General features: G+C 32.8%; 3 protein-coding genes and 1 non-coding gene across 4 annotated transcripts; 1 reads left to right on the forward strand and 3 right to left on the reverse strand.

The window, feature by feature from the left end:
* Window positions 1–3,848: 3,848 nt before the first annotated feature.
* TRNAM-CAU (transfer RNA methionine (anticodon CAU)) lies at window positions 3,849–3,933 on the forward strand. Its single transcript is given in 2 exon segments — window positions 3,849–3,886; window positions 3,898–3,933. It is a non-coding gene; the product is annotated as a tRNA-Met (tRNA).
* Window positions 3,934–4,432: 499 nt separating this feature from the next.
* Window positions 4,433–7,402, reverse strand: LOC110422151 (RNA-binding protein). The gene is made up of 5 exons (XM_021435945.2): window positions 6,259–7,402; window positions 6,035–6,149; window positions 5,642–5,870; window positions 5,008–5,136; window positions 4,433–4,843 (listed from the first exon to the last, which is right to left on the reverse strand). Exons 1-5 carry the CDS (start codon window positions 6,336–6,338, stop codon window positions 4,719–4,721), a joined length of 678 nt encoding a protein of 225 aa, XP_021291620.1. The 5' UTR covers window positions 6,339–7,402; the 3' UTR covers window positions 4,433–4,718.
* A 149-nt stretch (window positions 7,403–7,551) lies between these two features.
* LOC110422150 (putative F-box protein PP2-B12) lies at window positions 7,552–10,175 on the reverse strand. Its single transcript, XM_021435944.2, has 3 exons — window positions 9,751–10,175; window positions 8,423–8,541; window positions 7,552–8,297 (listed from the first exon to the last, which is right to left on the reverse strand). The coding sequence occupies exons 1-3, from the start codon at window positions 10,030–10,032 to the stop codon at window positions 7,895–7,897; spliced, it is 804 nt and encodes a 267-aa protein (XP_021291619.1). The 5' UTR covers window positions 10,033–10,175; the 3' UTR covers window positions 7,552–7,894.
* A 5,253-nt stretch (window positions 10,176–15,428) lies between these two features.
* Window positions 15,429–17,458, reverse strand: LOC110422098 (2-methylpropanoate--CoA ligase CCL4-like). The gene has a single exon (XM_021435877.2). The coding sequence runs from the start codon at window positions 17,295–17,297 to the stop codon at window positions 15,618–15,620; it is 1,680 nt and encodes a 559-aa protein (XP_021291552.1). The 5' UTR covers window positions 17,298–17,458; the 3' UTR covers window positions 15,429–15,617.
* Window positions 17,459–18,671: the final 1,213 nt, after the last annotated feature.

Consider the following 18,671-nt stretch of genomic DNA (forward strand, 5'->3'; position numbering starts at 1 on the left):
AAGAAAAACGATAATTATATTAAATAAAATAACAACATTACCACTATTCTATTTTTCATAATTTAATTTACGTTTATCTACATTCACTTAAAAAAAATCGATGTTTTCTCCATTTCAATTTTATTATTTTCTTGTCCTCAAAAATAATAATTAAAGAGTAAAAACTTAAATTTCAATTTGGTAGGTTCTATTATAATCTTTAAATAAAATCATGGTATTCATGGGATGGTAATGAATAGATTTTATTATATTAATCTAAAATCACATGTTAGGCAATGGAGTTACACCAAATGATTTTTTTTATGATGGTTAATGATATATATTATAGAGATGATTAATATATATAGTTAATTTTATTTATAGTCTAACTCTAATTAAATATTACAGTCTAATTAGATATTTTAATCTAACTAAGTAATAGTATTGTGTTATAATTTTAATTAAATAATTTATACAATTATCTTAACATATTTAAAATTTATTATTTTTATTTTGTAAAAAATAAATGGTCTTTCAATAAAAATGTTATATTTTTCACTTCAAAATTTAATAGAGAAAGAGTTAATTTGTCATTGAAAAATCTAACGTAGCATGCATTCACATTAGTAACCCTATAATTATATAGTTAACAATTTAGTTAGTTTCCACCAAATCGGCTTCAAACCAGTGGTTCCAAAACTATAGAATGATTCTTTTCTTTTCATTTTTATTCCATTTTTTCTCTTTTATTCTTAAGCTTATAGTTATTTGTTCTTACTCATTCAAAATTATAAAATAAATTATACTCAAATATTTAATTTATTAATTAATACATAATATTTTATTTAAAAATAAAATTTAAATCTTTTATTTTTAATTAAAAAAAACTTATATGATAGACTAGTCAGTCATGATAGACAATATTCCACATTCTTTTATGTAGTACAGCTTGTTTTTTTTCAATTGGTATAGCGGTTGAAAACGAAAACAAAAAAAGAAATATTGGTGGCTGCTAATTTCTATATTTGGCGCATGCGTTCATAACAGTCGGCAGAAAGGTGCACCAATCCAATTGGTCCCGCTGCATAACAGTGGCAGCCGTCCAGCTTGGACTCTGGAACAGAACACCGACTCAAGGGGAAAAGTCAAGAGAAAGATGGCATAGGGCGAAAAAGGAACACGCCAATGGCAGTAAGTAATTGCCCAATTGCAATTTCAACTTTCACAAAGTACAACCACAGCAAAGCTTTTGAAAGTTCTGAATACTCTTCGCTCTCCATACGTGACAATTTTCCCCGTCAGATTGTACTCAAATATTGCCATAGGTGCTCATTATTGCAAGAGTTGTCATGACACAAAATTGCTAGTATTAACATAGATTATTAGTGTTTATAAATTATATACTAGTATTAACATAAATCACGATGTAAAGGAAGTACTATATAGTATGGTCAATACTTACTCTCTAATTGTATAATTTAAAAAGGAAGTATCATTTTTTTTAATATGACAAATATATATACGTATAATATCATTACATTACATCTATTGATTATAATATGAACAAGTTTATTAACTGTAATGTGATTATAATTTTAGACTATAATTACATTATATTCATTGATTGTAATGTAATTACATTACAATCTTACATTATAGTGTTTTGTTACAAAATAAATATTGTCATGTAATTTAATTAAGCGCATTATAAGAAATATACTTTCACTTCCTTCATAACAAAGACTACCTTAGTATTAGTTTTAATAAAAAGTTTGAACAATCTTCATCTTCTTATTAAATAAATGGATTCATCCAACTATTAAATTTATCTAATACTGTAAGCATGGGAAAGAATTTAAATAAAGATTTAAATTCAAAATATGATGTTCCTTCTTTTTATATATATATAAAACAAAACCGGTGCCATTTTCTCCCAAGTAACCAAAACCCTAACTCAAAATGTTGTCATTTGAACAAAGTGAGAAGAAAAAAAACAACCCAAACCAATCAAAATGATGTCGTTTTAATCGACTGAAAGGAAAAATAAAAATCGAGAGACCTTCCAATTGAAGGGTCAATTGCAACAATAGCTTGGAGAGCTACTTTTATAAATGGTATTATATATTATTATATATATTAATTATTGAGATTATCCTAATCTTTTCCAATTTGCACTTATAATTAGTTATAAGTACTCCTCAACATTGTTGTTTTCTTCATTTTGATAAAAAGGCAAATACTGAGAAAATAATAAAAAATTCAGGTAAGTATATGTACACCAGAACAGTGATGGTTGGACAATTAAACGGAATAAGCAGATTTTGTCTGGAGGACTACGCAAAGCATCTAAATTAAAGAATGATTAAGGCACATTTTCTACCCATTAAACAAATCAAAGATCTTGTATTGCATTTGCTAATATTCTATTACCGCCTTTGAGTTGACTAATAGTTAATGTGTGAAAGAAGATAATGATATTGAGAGGTTAATTACATATAATATTTGTATATAAAAGAAGAAGAGAGAGAGAGAGAGAGAGAGATGGTATATATCAATTTAAAAACATTAGAGAAACTGTACTTTATGCAAAAGAGTGAAAGAAAGGATAACAAGAGAGGAATAGCTACTGTTCTGAAGATACCAACTTGGATTCCATGCTTTGGGTTTTTTAACCAATAACAAGAAGAATAGAGAAAAAAAAAAAGAAAGAAGAAACAATCTGCAATGAAATGTTAAAAGGGTTCCATCAAACAGAGTAAGACAAGACACGTTTTCAGCGAATGGAGGAGAGTCCACTACACAGGAACAATTATTGGGAACGATGTGGAAAATTGGATGAAAGAACTAAATCGCTTTCGTGTGTGTGTGTGTGTGTGTTCTGGTAGTTCCTAAAGAATCGAATCACACAATGACAAAGACTTTTATAGATTGAGTATTGATCGCAATTCTAAAATTTGCATGTGTTTAGGCATGGGGAATTCGATTCTCTTGGCTTTCTTGAATGATTTATACATTTGCCCATTAAGTTAATCCTCTCAACAAATCATAGAGTAATCAGCTTTTGGAAATTAAACCTCTGAATCCATTCAAAATGCCTTCCATGACAGGAAAGGGTGAGGAAAGGATTTCTTTTGACTATGTGACAGCTAAATTAAAAATAAACGTAAATCTGTGCGTACAAAGATACCCAAATCCACTCAAAAGCAGTGTCTGATTAGTCAGACTCATCTAGAACTTTGTATAAAGTCCACAAAAGCTGAATAAGCCGAAGCTAGTGACTTGCCCAACGCCAAAGACAGTTCGACCTCGTGTTCATTTTGTCAACTTGATATGCTTAAGTCATTATCACCAACAACGTATTCAAATGACAAGCCAAACAAAATAAATACAAAATTTGACATAAAAAAAATTCCCTTTAAACTGGTTTTTCCTTTAGAATCTCCTTATTTTTAGTATGAATTCAATGGAAAATACAAAGGGTTGAGCCAATTTGTCCTCGAGAATATTATAATGAGTGCTTGAATTCAAATATTATTAAGACAAACAAATAAATCAAACATTCAAAACATAAATATATTTAGAACTTTAGTAACTAAATGTGTTCCACAACTTGTTTGGATTTTGCCAGCATGCTCGACTTTGTTCATTAGAGTGGAGAGAAAAATGAAGTTAGAAAGAAAAAAAAAATGGAAGGATTCTAGAAGTTGGATAATTTTCTAAAGTCAAATTCAACCTTCTAACAATGGGAAAGGACAGGGAAAGAGGCACCTACTTATGCTACTTGTTTGGGACTAGGGTAGAAAAGAGAATAGCCAAGTGGTTTGACAATTGTTACTAGATATATGAAAGAGTTAGCTTGAAGAATCAAAGGGGTGGTGGCGCAGTTGGCTAGCGCGTAGGTCTCATAGCTTCTGAGTTATCCTGAGGTCGAGAGTTCGAGCCTCTCTCACCCCATTTTCTTTAGTGTTATAATGGCAACAGCCCATTTTTTTAAAATGCGATTTTGAATTTTAAGACTATAAATCAGAACTGACAGCCCAACTTGAAGGGAGACTATAAATCAGAACTGACGGCCTACCTTGAAGAGTATGAATCAGAACTGACAGCCCAACTTGGAGAGTATGAAGTTATTCTCTCTCTTACTAGCTTGCCAACCTGCTGATTTACACAAGCTCGTTGCTCCAGTATAAAAATTGACAGACATTAAGCTTATAAGGGAAAAAAACAAATGGCTAAGAACAAATAATCTGGTATCAGATATTCAGACCTTGCTAGTAAGACTTTGCACTATCAATTGAGCTCAAATAGCATTGCACAAACTTGTTTTCTTAATTGACATTTTCTCTCTTTCGACTTTCCAATCATATTTGCGCTACCAGAATGCTAGGCAATATTTAAATTCAATGTAGGAGAGAAACTGCTTGCCTTACAGTTTACTTATGGGATGTTTTGCTGAAACTGTTAGTTGCTTTTATAAAAGAAGCTAAATTTGTACATGTTTTACTGTGGTGACATGATCAGATTTGGAATATCTACTCTCAGAGAACAAACCAGCCACAACCATTTGCACCCGAGAACAAAACTCAAATATGAACTTCTGCATCTAGAGAAATCATAGTATATTGATACAAAACAGAGGAGAGATTGAGATACCATTCATCATTACCCAAAAACACTTGATGAACATCTCTTGGCAATCGATCACTTAAGTTTTAAACATACTGCAACACTGATCAAAATTAATGCCAGTCTACTATTCCTCCAAATGTTGTAGAGCCCACCGCTTCCCATACTTCACCAGAGCCTACTTCCTCACTGTCAACACCTTCCATGTCACAGTCCCACCAGCCACAACCATTTGCATCTGCTAGGCAGAGAGCAAAAAATCAAGAATCTTATAGAACTTCACCAGTAAAGAACTTAAAATGAAAAAAGGAAAATGAAAGAGAACAAAAGCTTCATAGAACTTCGCCAGATAATGTATTATGATTAATTTTTGAAGAAATCTCAGGAAATAATTATGCTTACAGTGATTATAATGGGGTTTTGGTTTCTTGTTGCTTAGAGAACACTCCCTTCTTCCTCTTTTCTTTGATTTTGGTGGATCATCTCCCAAAACTAGAAAAGGCCTTCGTGTTCTGCGCTCTTCAACTAAACCTGGTAACCCACACAATTCAAGTTCATAACCCCTAATGTAAAACATCATAATCAACTGAAAAATGTAAGATTAACCCAAGCTCATCAACTTTCATATTTAGCAGTAAGAGATGTTACAACTACAACAGAAAATCTAGATAGGGTGCAAACTTACCATCCCTTATTTGACAAGAAAATGGTAAAATATGTAATACACTAACAATTGACATCTTCAGCTAATTAAGCCATTCTTTATGTTTCTTCTAACTTCTACTTAATGTTCATTTCACTTGCAAATGCTCTCCAGGCTTGTTATAAGCTTTCCGTCTTTCTGAGCCAATGTACATGACATTGACCTGTGTCTGGATATTTCATTAAAGAATAATTGCTTGACCATGTCTATATATTTGAGGTTGACATTTCTAACATTTAAAACCAAGACGCCAGAAAAAGCATAGTTTTTCTTAATTCGTTTCCACTTTTACTCAAGCAAACTTAGAAACCAAAAAACAAAAGCATTGGATACCTTCAAATGGATTCTGTCTTTTTCTTGAATTTCCTTCCTTTTCTTCTTCACCACCTGAACTTACTATACAATCTACTTGCTCAGTGCTATCTTGCTTAAACTGCTCAAAAACAACTTTATCAAGAACATCTTTTTTCTCCGTTTCCTCTTCTTTCTTGCTCTCATTCTGCTTATTAACACACTCCCCTTCTTTCCGAAGCAATAGCGATGAGAAAGGGCTTGATTTCTCCTATCAAGAATTGGGTTATTCTCAATTTGATCTAAGTAAGCTAAAAATATATATTAAAAATCTTGGCTGCTAGGAAATTCTAAGTAACCAAGTATCAAAGAAAACATTTTCTGCACAAAATTCAGAGGCTCAAAAATGAAAGTTACAAAAGGGCAAAACATTACCTGTACGGTTTTGGGAATACCAGAACTTCTGGGAAGCTTTCGGTTCAGGAAATCTGATAACGACGTAAACTTCTTCGAATCTTTGTTACGCGAATCCTCTTTTAATTCCTCAGAACTAATTTCATACACAGTTTTAACCCAAACCAAAAATAAATCACCAAACTCCAAAACGAAAATAGATCAAGAGAGACGATGGTGAGCGGCGTTATGATCGGTTTACTTACGAATTGGAAGAGCGTGAGAGGAAGGATGCAGCAATAGAGTACTGCCCGAAGACCCTTGTCGGGGTTTGCTTTGAATTCATTTCCTTTTTCTCGTTCTTCTCTTCTTCAACCGCTGCTTCTTTCTTTTCTTTTTTCTGCTTCAATTTTTAGAATTTGATCTCCATTTTTGAAAAATTGAGGACTGTTTTTCTAGTTTTGGTCAGTAACTAAATTTTTTTGCTTCAATTTTATCTCTTTATGTGTTTAGGCGCCAAGATTTTTGGAAGTTTTCACTTTTCAAAATTTTTTTGCACCCGCGGGAAACTAGCGGGATGCAGCTAATGGGTTGAGACTTGAGATTTGATTTCGGTAATCTCTCCTACGTCTCAAACATTTTATTTGTGTTCATTTTAATCCTTAATCTTTAACTTATTTGAAGTAACTGCAATTAAGTTTTTTTTTTAATATATATCAATTTGGTTTTAGGTAATACAGATCTACACACAATAGGATTCAATAATCAATGAGCAGTTACAACTTAAAGCTAAATGGCAGGTTCAAGTCTAATTTTACAAACTAGTACAAAATGTCTCTACCTTGGTAATTAAAATCTTTTCTTCCATATTCGAAAGGCAGCACATAAATAATCAAAATGAGAGCAGAGAAGCACATAGCGCGTGGAATCGGGTATTCCAGGTCATTATGATGTGTTACAATGGCGGACGAGGGGCCTCATTCTTGCTGAGAGAAATGAGATTGGGCCTAAAGCTCGCACATAGCAGATGGATGAAGAATTGATAACAGGTTAGTTAAAGACATGAGTGATCAATCTTCGGAACAACTCCTCATTTCAAAGGTAAAAGCAAACAAGTTTGAGTCTATCAATCAAAAAGAAATGGAAGCTTTGTCTTCTGACTCAAATATACTTGAATTTAACATTCCAGTTTAGTTGGAGAAACATCAAAAGGCATGATCAAGGCACTACTGCTGCAGCTGTGATAAAGAGCAGTATAAAATGCCAAAATGGAAAATACTATGAACTTCCTGACCATCTGCTATCTTTAGGGCCCAACCCCAATCCTTCAATAAGTTTCAATTACTGCAAATATATATAAAACCCTATGAACAATTTGACAATGGTTGTACAATGATACAATGGCCAGCAAGGTCTTATTGCTGGATTAGGTGAAAAGTTACATACATATAGCACAGATGCATGTGATTTGATAACAGACAACTTTAAGAACCACAATAGTCTTTCATTGAAAAGATCAATACTAAGACTCGAGTGATCAATATTCAGTGCAACACAGCTAAACTGCTAAAGGTAACAATTTGAACCTTCTACCATCTCAAGTAAAGTATTAGTTGAATATAGTATTCTCCAATCTAAAGTAACAAAAGCCACTTTCTAGAAGATCAGCTTCTCTTTGCTTCTACTGGTTTTCAAAGACAGCATATTTAGTTAACAAATTGAAAGGTTTGGTTTCTCACACAAAATCAAGAAATAATGTCACACTCCAAATTGGTAGTACTTGGATTGAGACACCACTTCTACAACTATAGTATACCACGCTAGCAAATATTCCCACCAAACATGTTGTATGTATATATCACAAGCAATAATTTTATCACAGCATACTATGGAAATTCTTGTCTATCTACTATCTTTAGGCCTAATATCAATTCCTTCAATAATGAGGCCTTTCTTAGGGGTAGAATTATCAACCTCCCGTAACCTACAAACAGCTTTCCCATCATCTCCATGTTCATTGAAGAACTCACCCAACTTAACCTCCATCCACCCATCCCCTCTCTCACGAGAAAATTGAGGAATATTAGATGAAGGGTCTAGGAATACACGAAAAGTACGCCCAGCATCACTTTCTTCTAACTTGACATGCAGGTCTACAGGTTTTTTGTCAAATCCAGATCTAGACGTTGCAAATTTATAGACAAGGTAAGCTACATAAGTTGTCTTAGGAGACAAAATTTTAGTCTCTATCACCCCCTTCACATCCAGCGACCATACTTGTTTGAGCTCAGCAACTTCAGAGAACCTAAAAATGCAGTCACATATGCATTATTCATTGAAATGACATTTTGATCCCTAAGACAGTATTATATAGTAACATAATTGTAAACTTTTGAAACAAATAAGAACATAATGAAAGAGCAGACAAACCTAGACTGAGGCAGACACTTCCATCTCCAGTTGGTTGGCGTGTTTACCTCAGCAATCGAAAGCCTTCGGGCCCCCATCATGTAACATTTTTTCCCAGTTGCTTTGTCCAGTCCAAAGCTCTGCATAGTAGAATCAAGATGGTAAACATGCTAATATTATTTACATATGCAACAAAGGAAAGGGAGGATTAACTCAGGTAGAATACATAATTCAAATGGTTTGGGTTCATAAACGACAAGTTAGTTTCCTTGACTTATTAGTGATTAAGATCCAGTGAGAATTACAGAATAATAATTATTGGACAGGAGAGAAGCTATGTTGTCCACCATATTTTATCTACTAAATTTTCTCAGTTGAACTAGTGTGACTTTGTTACTTATGCCATGCACATATCACACTCTGCATGTATTTCCTAAAATTAGGATTCTACAACATATATCTCTCATTCATAAATGGTCAAGTCAATGAAGATCTATGCATCATATGCAAATGGTCAATTCTAGAAATACACTCCTTATGAATTCCCAAGAACCTATGATTCATGTAGCAATTGTAACATATCCGACCTGGAAAGAAAGGACCAACATTACAGATGTTGTTAAATACATAAACCACTTACAGACACACACATCTTTGGGTGAAGGAGGGTAGGTCTGTCACCTCAGAACTTTTTCACACATAAGTGATGGGGATAAAACTAGATTATCTTTGGCTAAGCAATACCAGGACGAAATATGTTTTCACGCTATGTTCCCAATATACAAGGTGGATATTACTCCTTTTTGTGTACGAGTTTCCTACCATCAGCTCAAAGAAAGCGGAGGCAAACTATTTAAGTTAACTTTGTCTAATGGTTTTTATGTCATTAGTTTTAGCAGGCTTGTCCTTTCTCATAGTTCTCTTTCCTGATTGAATGAAATTTCAAACATCACAGACACTCATATGGACTGCCTAATTATTTGGGACTACTCGTGCCACCGAATCATTTGACAAAGCTTGACTATTGATTTTTTCATTTTCCAGGAAATTCCCAAGTTTCAAAATGGTAAAAGCGTACGGCAGCTTAAACAACTGATGTTTCATCAAAAAGCTGTAGCAATCAAGTTCATGGACACAAGAAGAACTCTGGAGCTAAATTCTCCAACGCTCAACAAGTCAATCACTTGTTAAATAAATGCCCAATAAATAGATTAATTCTAATTTATACACTATGACTACTCTATTTTCATCTAAATAAAACCACCCAAATCTAAGTAAACCCATTTTATTGCAAAAATAAAAAATTGAAGAAAAACATACCATAAATTTTTTTTTTAAAAAAAAATTACCATGGTGCCGTTGTCAATAAGAACCCCGCGATTGCAAAGATGGAAATAAAGCTGTGTCTTGGACATGGAAGCAGTCAACCGCTTGGACAAGGATGAGGGTGAATTCGAAATGATTTCATAACAATCCGACGGCAGAAATTTGCCCCAAATGGTATCTGAATTAGCGGCTGATCTGAAGACGGGAGAGACAAGCTTTGATCTGCAAACATCGGTTGGGGATGTTAAGGAGAGTATGTAAGAAATGCACTCTTCTGGTAATATGCTGGTGATATCTGATTTCATTGTGTTTTGTTGCCTTGTTCTATCTCCCAGTACTCATTTCTTTGCTAAATTCGCCAAGTGTTTCGCTGGTCTTAGTTTTTACCTCGGGATTTTCCTTTTCGACCATTGTGGGCTTTCATCTCTTACTACTATCGATTTCTTCCTAACACGCACTCCAGCTGTTTATTATTTCAATAAAAAAATTATATGCACTTAAATTTTTAATTTAATAATAAATACACGTATCTTATCTTATTTAATTCAAAAAGTCTGAGTTAAAATTTTTAATTTAATTTTATTTTTTTATCATTTTATTGTGTATGTCTTAAATTAAAAAGTAAATGTTTAAATTGAGGCTAAATGTTTTTAGATATTTCAATTATAATGATTAATGATCAAACGTTTCCGATTTTTTGTAATTAAAGGTAAGTTGATAGGTGAATGAAACGCATATCACATGCAATACAAATCGTATTGAAAATATAATTTACACATTATATTAAAAATTTAATTATTACATTTCATATTGAAAAATGTAAATATTATACCTTATGTTTGAAAATTTAGTTGTTATACATTATCTTAAAAAAATATAGTTATTATATATCATGTTGAATATTTAATTATTACATGTTATGTTAAAAATTTAATTATTGTATATAATATTAAAAATATAGTTATTACATATTATGTTAAAAATATAATTATTACATGTTATATTAAAGAGTTTATTGTTATACGTTCTGTTGAAAAATTTAATTGTTACACGTTATAATGAAAAAATTGTTACACACTAAGTTATAATTTGAACCGTTTTAACTTAACAAAAAAGACTTTTTAATAAAATTATCCTTTTGTAATTTACTCTTTTAAGTCAGTGTCTACGTCATGCGCGTGTTTCACATATGTTAGATACCTTTTATTTTAACCTTTAATTGTAAGACACCGAAAACGTTTGATACATAATTGTTACAATTGAAATATTTAGCCATAAATTGACAAAAATCTAAAAAATTTTATCCTAAATTAAGCATTTAGTTTAAAGTAAATGACTCTTCTTTTTATTAATAGATTTCTTCTTAAAAGCTTTCTAAAGATTTATTATTGCAATTAAAAGTCACGTATATGTGAGTATTTAGTTTAATAATATATATTATAAAAATTTAAAGAGTAAAATTCAAATATAAAATCTTTCTTAATTTTTTATAGATTTTTTTTTATATTTTTAAGTTTTACCTTGGCTATCTTTATATTATTTTGTATATTGTAACACGACAAGAATTCTTCTTAAAGTATTTTTGAAGTTTATTATTACAATAAAAAATTATGTACACATGACATTTAATTTAATGATAAGTGTAATTGACGTTGAGTAGAGAACCAAAATTCCACAAAAAAATTTTAATGGCATATGTAATTTATTTTACCCAAGTTAAAAACTATGACCTCCACCCACCGAAAGTTAAATACAATTTTTTATATTATTATTTGAGTTTACTAATTTCTTTTAAAAATTCCTGAATATATGATATGTCCATCAATCTATTTTCATTTTGAATTTTTAGCTTTATTTAACTATTTTAATTAGAAATTTTATGAATTTTATCACATGAATTTTGTCATTTTTATAACTTCTTTCTCTTAAATAAGACTAATGAAAAAGGCCCAAAATTGATGATGTGAACAAAAATACAAAGTTTATATATGTTGTATCGATCCATCAGAAAGTTGAACTCCTATTATTTAACCTAATTTATTTGGATTGTTGTGTAAGCTCTTACAAACCTATAAATGTAAGGGTGTGTTTTTTGTGGGGCCAAGGTCGGCAAGGACTAAGGCTGATAAGAAAAGAATTAAATTAAGCATTTCCTTCTTAGAGCTTGAAGATAAAATTTGATTTTGGATTGCACAGATTGTAGGGATGGTCTTAGGGTTGATCCTATTAAAACAAAAGACACGAACCAATTTGTGGTCCAAAATTTTTAGGTGGCACTTGATATTTTGTTGGGAATGTCATCATCAAGAATATAATTGTTGGATACATGATTATTGAGAAGATAATTTTGTAACATTTGATATAACATAGAAAAATGATGATAATAGGAGAATGTAGTGTAAATTTATAAAATTATTTTTATATATGAAAATATAAAATTGAATACTTATCTTTTTTTTTTAATATAAATTTTTAAACTTACATTTCTTTTATAAAAATTGATTAAAGTAAAAAATTATAAAATTATTTTTTTAAAATAGTGAATAAAAATTTAAGAAAAAAAATGAAAACACCAAATAAAAGAAGAAAGATGATGAAATCCAAGGGGTGTTGAATGGCTGATTGTTGCTAGTTTAACTCAGTAAGCTATGGCCATGCAAAGTAAAAAGATTAGATCCTCATCCCGAGCACACCATGAGAGCTAGAAAGAGAAGAACAGAGATGGGATTGACATTTGCAAGGCTCTTTAGCTGACTTTCTGCCAAGAAGGAGATGTTTATTATGACGGTGGGTCTCGATGCTGCTAGTAAAACCATTATTTTATATAAGCTTAAGCTCGGTGAAAAAACAAAAAAGGCTATGGCCACTGGTATGAAGATCATTTATGGAAGAAGATGACAGATGGTCAGATCATGGTAAAAACAATCTGAGTAAAAAATTATAACTTTATCTTACTTTTCCCTCCGTAAGAGAAGGAAATGATATTCTCTTTGCAATCACTTTACAATGAGAAAACTTTCTCGTGTTTTTCTGCAAACCAATGTTGTAGGCACCTGGAACACGCATTGAATTCCCACCTCCATCCACAGAAGTTTTTCTTTTTGATCTCTACAAAAAGCTTAAGGCCTAGAAAGAAGAAAAGGAGAAACAAAAGAAAAGAAAAAAAGCAAAAGTAATCTCTGATTTTGAGGAACTATCTGAAAAGGCTCAAGGAAAAAAACCAATACAAGAAGAAATTGAGAATCCTCAACCTGAGCAAAGACCGAGAATTGTCATCAAGGAACAAGAAGAACCAAAGATGATGATGATCAAATGACAAAATTCTTTAACTTTTTTTCTCAAAAAATATACAGAAGACTCCATCCCAAAGATCTTCTTTGCCCAGAGAATTCCAAGAGACCAAACCTCACTTTCTTTAGCCTTTTCTGAAACTTCAAAATACCTTTCAAAGGGAAGATCACCTTCTGGAGAAAAAGAATTCTTGCCAGAATACAATTGACCTCAGTTTATGTTAAGTAGTTCAAGAATAAAAGTTGAAGAAATAGATATGAATAAAGACACTACACCCTCCCATATTCTATCATCGGCATCATCAGTTTCAAAATTGACATTTTCCATTGATGACATTCTGCCAACAAAATGGCCAGAAAGATTCCAAGAATTCCACTCATGGTTGGAAACCAAAAAGTTGTCAGAAGATAACCATTATACTATTCTAGTGGTATTCATGTCTAGATTTACAGGAACATTAAGGAATTGGTGAAACACTGTTTCCTAGACAGACCAAATGCAATTCCTTGTCTTTCAAAACTTCGGGCAAGTTGTTCAAATTCTCTATACATACTTTCTTGGAAGCCTTGATGATGTCAAACCTTTGTAGAGATAAGAATTTTTCTAGAGAAGATGTGTTTTTTCAAAAAAGTGGACCTTGACAGATATTTTCAAAAGATGCTGAAATTGTTTTATATTCTTAAAGCTCCTGCAAGCTTAAAACGGGTTTTCTTTTTTCACTCCCAAATCCAGTTTAAACAGCATATACCAAAGCTCTTCAATAGCAAAGAAAAGAGATTCTATCTCTTAACTCCCCGAGAAATACTAGATAACAAGAAGTCCATGTTACTCTTGAAGATATTTGTCATAGAAGAAAGGTAGTTCAAGATTACCTAGTAGGAAACAAGGAACTAGACAAAGCATGTGAAAAAACAAAATGACAAGTAAAATGCCACAAGTTTGAGATTGTGATTGCAAGACGAAAAGAAGAAAACATTTCAAGAAATACAAAATATCTAAAAAAATTTCCTTTTCATTACTAGTACAAACCCAAGTGGAAATACTCTAAGGAAGAAATGCCTAAGCTACAAAACCAAGTCCATAAAGTGTTTTATCTGCAACCAAAAGTCCAGTGTTTTCTCCAAACATAAATTTCTAAACCTCTCTTTTCCTTCTTAGGGACTATTATGAAAATATAAGCATAGGTCTCTCGTGAGTTCAAATCTTTAAATATACTTTGCACTTACCATCTTTAATGGAGCCTGTGCATTAGAAAGAGGTTTGATCTCAATGACGTATCAGAACTAGAATTGACAAGGTTGAATAAAGAAGATGAATTGTGTTGATTATTGAAAGATATTGTTGTAACTAAAGGGCCAGTGCCACCCTTGAAGGCTAAGAAAGCTGCGTTTAGTGGCCAAAGCATACCTATTATTAGGATTTGTTTCTCTAATTCAGTGTATTTTCTTACTTTGTCCGATATTGGCAAGTCCATGATTCGGGGAAGAATTATTGTCTTCTTTTATTTCTTTCTTTTAGTTTATTCTTTTTGGATTACACTTTTGGAGATGTGATGGGGGACTTGGATTGCATGTGAATGTGGGGTACAATTGCCACCAGTGAATTAAAAAAAAAAGAAAATAACGTTTTCAATAATTTTCATAAATTTCACTTTTGAGTTATGTCCCCACTGGCCGCTCAAAAGAAAAACATAAAAAGAATGAAAAGAAGCGATCATTAATGCTGGATCTGAAAAAGTGTAATTATTTAATGCAATAATAAATGTATGTATGTTTTATTAAAATTAAAATAAAATCTTACTTTTATGAAATAAAAAAACAACATTATTCATATATAAAAAGTGTAAATTAAAAAAAATAAAATTAAAAGAAGGTTTGTGAGTTCAAAACACTTTTAAAAAAAAGATAGCTTTATTGAATTTTTTTTATATTAAAAATCATAAAACAAGTATTAAATTGTAAGTAAAACTGACGCATTAATTTAGCCCTTATTCAAGTTTAGCCCTTATTCAAGTATAAATTATACACTTTGTCCAGTCGTCCCTGCTCCTAATTGCTTACAAACTTGGCTGTTATAAGGTTTTTAAGAGATTTGTTAGGCGTAGTAATTATGAACAGTGGCCATGTACGAGTTAAGAGTTTAATCCTTTTTGATGAAAAAATAAACAGAAGAGAAGATATTAAAGGAAACTTGAAAAGAAAGGAGAAGCATGTTCATAATTTGTCTAACCAGTGTTAATTTTTTTGTTTTATTAAATATATTCAAAGGCAGAATAAAATATCTTTTGGAAACGCCATCGTGGTTCGTGGATAAAGACCCTGCAATCCAACTGGAAAGATTAATAGGCTGGCACGTGTTAAGATCAGAAAGTTGATTGTCAAATTCGTTACGGATCTGGTGTGAGCGAGTATTACCAAAAACAGAGAAAAACCATTTTTTATTTTAGCAGTATTAAAAAGGTCAGTTTATAGTAATTAAAATCGTAGATAGGCGACACAGATTTATTGAATCTTCATAAATAAGACAATCCCATCTCTAGCAGGTTGACCCAGACAAAGGTGCAACATGACGAAGAGTAACTATCTGGATTCAACTCGGCTCACATTTTACTCTCGCCAGTGGAAGACGAACTCATCCCCTTTGCAATCTCTCTCAGTACAAACTTCTGAATCTTCCCCGTTGAGGTCTTGGGCAATTCTTCCTTAAACACCACCGTTTTGGGCACCATGTAGTGTGGCAATTTAGCTCTGCAATATTCTATAATCTCCTTTTCACTCGGTTTCTGAGTTAACCCAGCTTTCAAACTTACAAATGCACAAGGAGTCTCTCCCCAGTAGTCATCTGGCCTAGCCACCACCGCTGCTTCAATGATTGCTGGGTGATTATACAAAACGGACTCAACTTCAACGCTGCTAAGATTCTCTCCACCACTAATTATAACATCCTTTGAACGATCTTTGATCTCCATATATCCATCAGGGTGCATCACCCCAACATCTCCGGTGTAAAACCAACCATTCTCTTTCGTGCACTTGTTTGTCCCATTTGGGTCTTTTAAATACCCTAACATGATACAAGCACCCCTTAAAACGATCTCCCCTAGCGTTGACCCGTCTCGTTTTACACTGAGTCCTGACTCAGTGTCCACCACGTCCGCTTCCGTCATTCCAAGAGTTCTCACTCCTTGTCTCGCTTTCAGCCTCGCTCTCTCCGTCGCTGGCAACTTGTTCCATCCCCTTTTCCAAGTACAAGACACGACCAGCCCTCCTGTTTCGGTTAACCCGTAGCCGTGGCTCACTATGAAACCAAGTGCCTCGGTCCTGAAAAGCACAGCCGCTGGCGGTGGAGCTCCAGCAGTCAAGATTTTGACAGGAATTTGGAGTGGTTTAATGTCAGGAAAATTTGATAACATGTTAAGCACGACAGGCGCTCCGCACATGTGAGTGACACCATGTTTCTTGATCAGACTGTAGATAATGGGGGCATCGAATTTTCGGACACAAACATTGGTCCCACCAACAGCCGCCATGCCCCAAGTGAAACTCCACCCATTTGCATGAAACATCGGGAGTGTCCACAAGTAGACAGGTTGTTTTGGAACTTCCCACTCGATTAAAGAGTCAAGTGTGATCATGAAAGTTCCCCTGTGGCTATGAACCACTCCCTTGGGAGATGAGGTCGTACCTGATGTATAGTTCAAAACAATTGGATTCCACTCACTTTGAGGTCTAACCCAATTGAAATCAGGGTCACCTTTCTTCACCAGGCTCTCGTATGTGCAACAGAAGCGAGAATCAACGGTCGAAGAAGAAGAATCGGAACTCTCAGCATCAGCAGAATCATCTCCGATTAAGACAAGAAGTGGGGGCTTCGAGTTAGGAGGAAGCAAGGAGAGGGCTTCCAGGGCTAGAGATCGAGACAGGGTATCAACAAAGAGGAGCTTTGATTCGCAGTGGCGTAGGAGTATGGAGACCGTACGAGCGTCAAGACGGGTGTTGATGCTGTTGAGGACAGCACCAGCCATGGGAACAGCAAAGTGAAGCTCGTACATGGCAGGGATGTTGGGGGCTAAAACAGAGACGACGTGTCCCCTTTTGATGCCGGTGGATGACAGGGAAGATGCTATCTGGAGACATCGACGGTGCGTGTCTGACCACGTGTAGGTAGTGTTATTGTAGATAATGGAGGTGCAATCACCGTACACGGTGGCTGCTCTTTCTAAGAAGCCTAACGGGGTGAGGGGGTAAGAACTTGCAGGCCTTGGCTTTAGCTCTTCCATTTTTTTTCTCCTTCTGGTCTCTTTCCTCCTCTTAGCTTATGAAACGTGGTTGGTTCCTATTTCTCTTTATACGTGGATTGACTCGGTAACGACAGGGTTTAACTACTACTAAACAATAACAATGGAAATTATTCAGTTATTATTTTATAAGAAAACGGAAGAAAAAGAAACAGATAGATGGGTGTGTACCTGGTCGTCAGTTTTATCTTTATATAAAAAAGAGACGAGTAAAGTCAATGCACATCATTGATCGAATTATTTGTATATTATTTTTTAATATTAATGATTAATAAATATTTCAAAAAAATTTAAATATAATTAAAAGAGATTTTAATTTGTGATAGATATGATTTATTTAGTTTTAGATAATTATTGATTTATGTTAATTATTTAATAATTTATTACTTCAATAATCAAATTTGCCAATCTTTAAAAAATATTATCTATTATTTTATTAAATTTTAATATAAAAAAAGAGATCGTTGAGCTAAGATTAGTACTCATATGTTTTTTATTTGTTCTCTAATTCAAGTTTTTATGGTTGAATTTAAAAATAGAAAAACAAAAAAGAAAAGAAGATAAAACTAAACTTTCTAAAAGCATCCAAAACAATATTAATAAAGTAATAAACAGGACATTTTATTTAACATCAAGGAAAGCCCAAACTTATACAACTCAATAAGATTTCGTTCTATATTTGTTTTTTTCCTTTAGAAATTTAGAAAAAAATGGAAACGAGAGAAAGAGAGCAAGAGATAACATATGAAGAAGTTGCTATCGGCTCCAACTAAGCCAGTGGTGGTCCACTTGGGCCATTGCCAAATCAGACATTCCTATCAACGATAAAGAAGAAGATAACTTTTAAATTTTAAATTGAAATCGCATCATGTATAAAATTTATTCATTTTTATGTTGAATTTTGCTAATTATATATTAATGTATTTTTTAAATTTAAAGAAAAAAATTTTAATTTTACTTTTTTTATAAAAAATTATATATTAATGAATAAATTAAATACTTGAGTACTAATTATATATTAATTTATTTATTTTGATGTTATTTCATTAGTAATTGATCATAAATTTTTGCTTATACTTTTAACTTATTAGATTGGGCTTGTTTATCCTGCGGCAGCTTGCTGGGGTTGGATTCCGAAAACATCCTCGGTTGGTCTGATCGATGCCAGATAGTAATGCAGTTAGGGATGGATTTACATTAAGATAAGTGCTGTCGCATGGTACCACTTATTTATTGAAGTCTCATTACAGAGTACCAATTTGTTGACCCTTTATTCCTAATTTCCCCAGAAAATATCCATTACCAAACCGTTTGGTTGGAAATTTTCATATTTTATTACCTCATATATATAAGCCA

This window comes from Theobroma umbraticum, unplaced genomic scaffold (assembly GCF_002168275.2).
Source record: "Theobroma umbraticum cultivar Fairchild unplaced genomic scaffold, ASM216827v3 scaffold_130.0, whole genome shotgun sequence".
Lineage (NCBI taxonomy): Eukaryota > Viridiplantae > Streptophyta > Magnoliopsida > Malvales > Malvaceae > Theobroma > Theobroma umbraticum.

Excerpts from the sequence above, each read along its gene's own strand:
- LOC110422150 (XM_021435944.2), bottom strand. The coding sequence starts at position 10,032 with ATGAAATCAGATATCACCAGCATATTACCAGAAGAGTGCATTTCTTAC. Across the intron at positions 8,542-9,750 it reads TTATTGACAACGGCACCATG|AGCTTTGGACTGGACAAAGC; the intron begins GTAATTTTTTTT and ends TCTACTATGCAG. Across the intron at positions 8,298-8,422 it reads AAGTGTCTGCCTCAGTCTAG|GTTCTCTGAAGTTGCTGAGC; the intron begins GTTTGTCTGCTC and ends CTGCATTTTTAG.
- LOC110422151 (XM_021435945.2), bottom strand. The coding sequence starts at position 6,338 with ATGAATTCAAAGCAAACCCCGACAAGGGTCTTCGGGCAGTACTCTATT. Across the intron at positions 5,137-5,641 it reads AAGACAGAATCCATTTGAAG|GTTTAGTTGAAGAGCGCAGA; the intron begins GTATCCAATGCT and ends GTGGGTTACCAG. Across the intron at positions 4,844-5,007 it reads AAAACCCCATTATAATCACT|ATGCAAATGGTTGTGGCTGG; the intron begins GTAAGCATAATT and ends TCTGCCTAGCAG.
- LOC110422098 (XM_021435877.2), bottom strand. The coding sequence starts at position 17,297 with ATGGAAGAGCTAAAGCCAAGGCCTGCAAGTTCTTACCCCCTCACCCCG.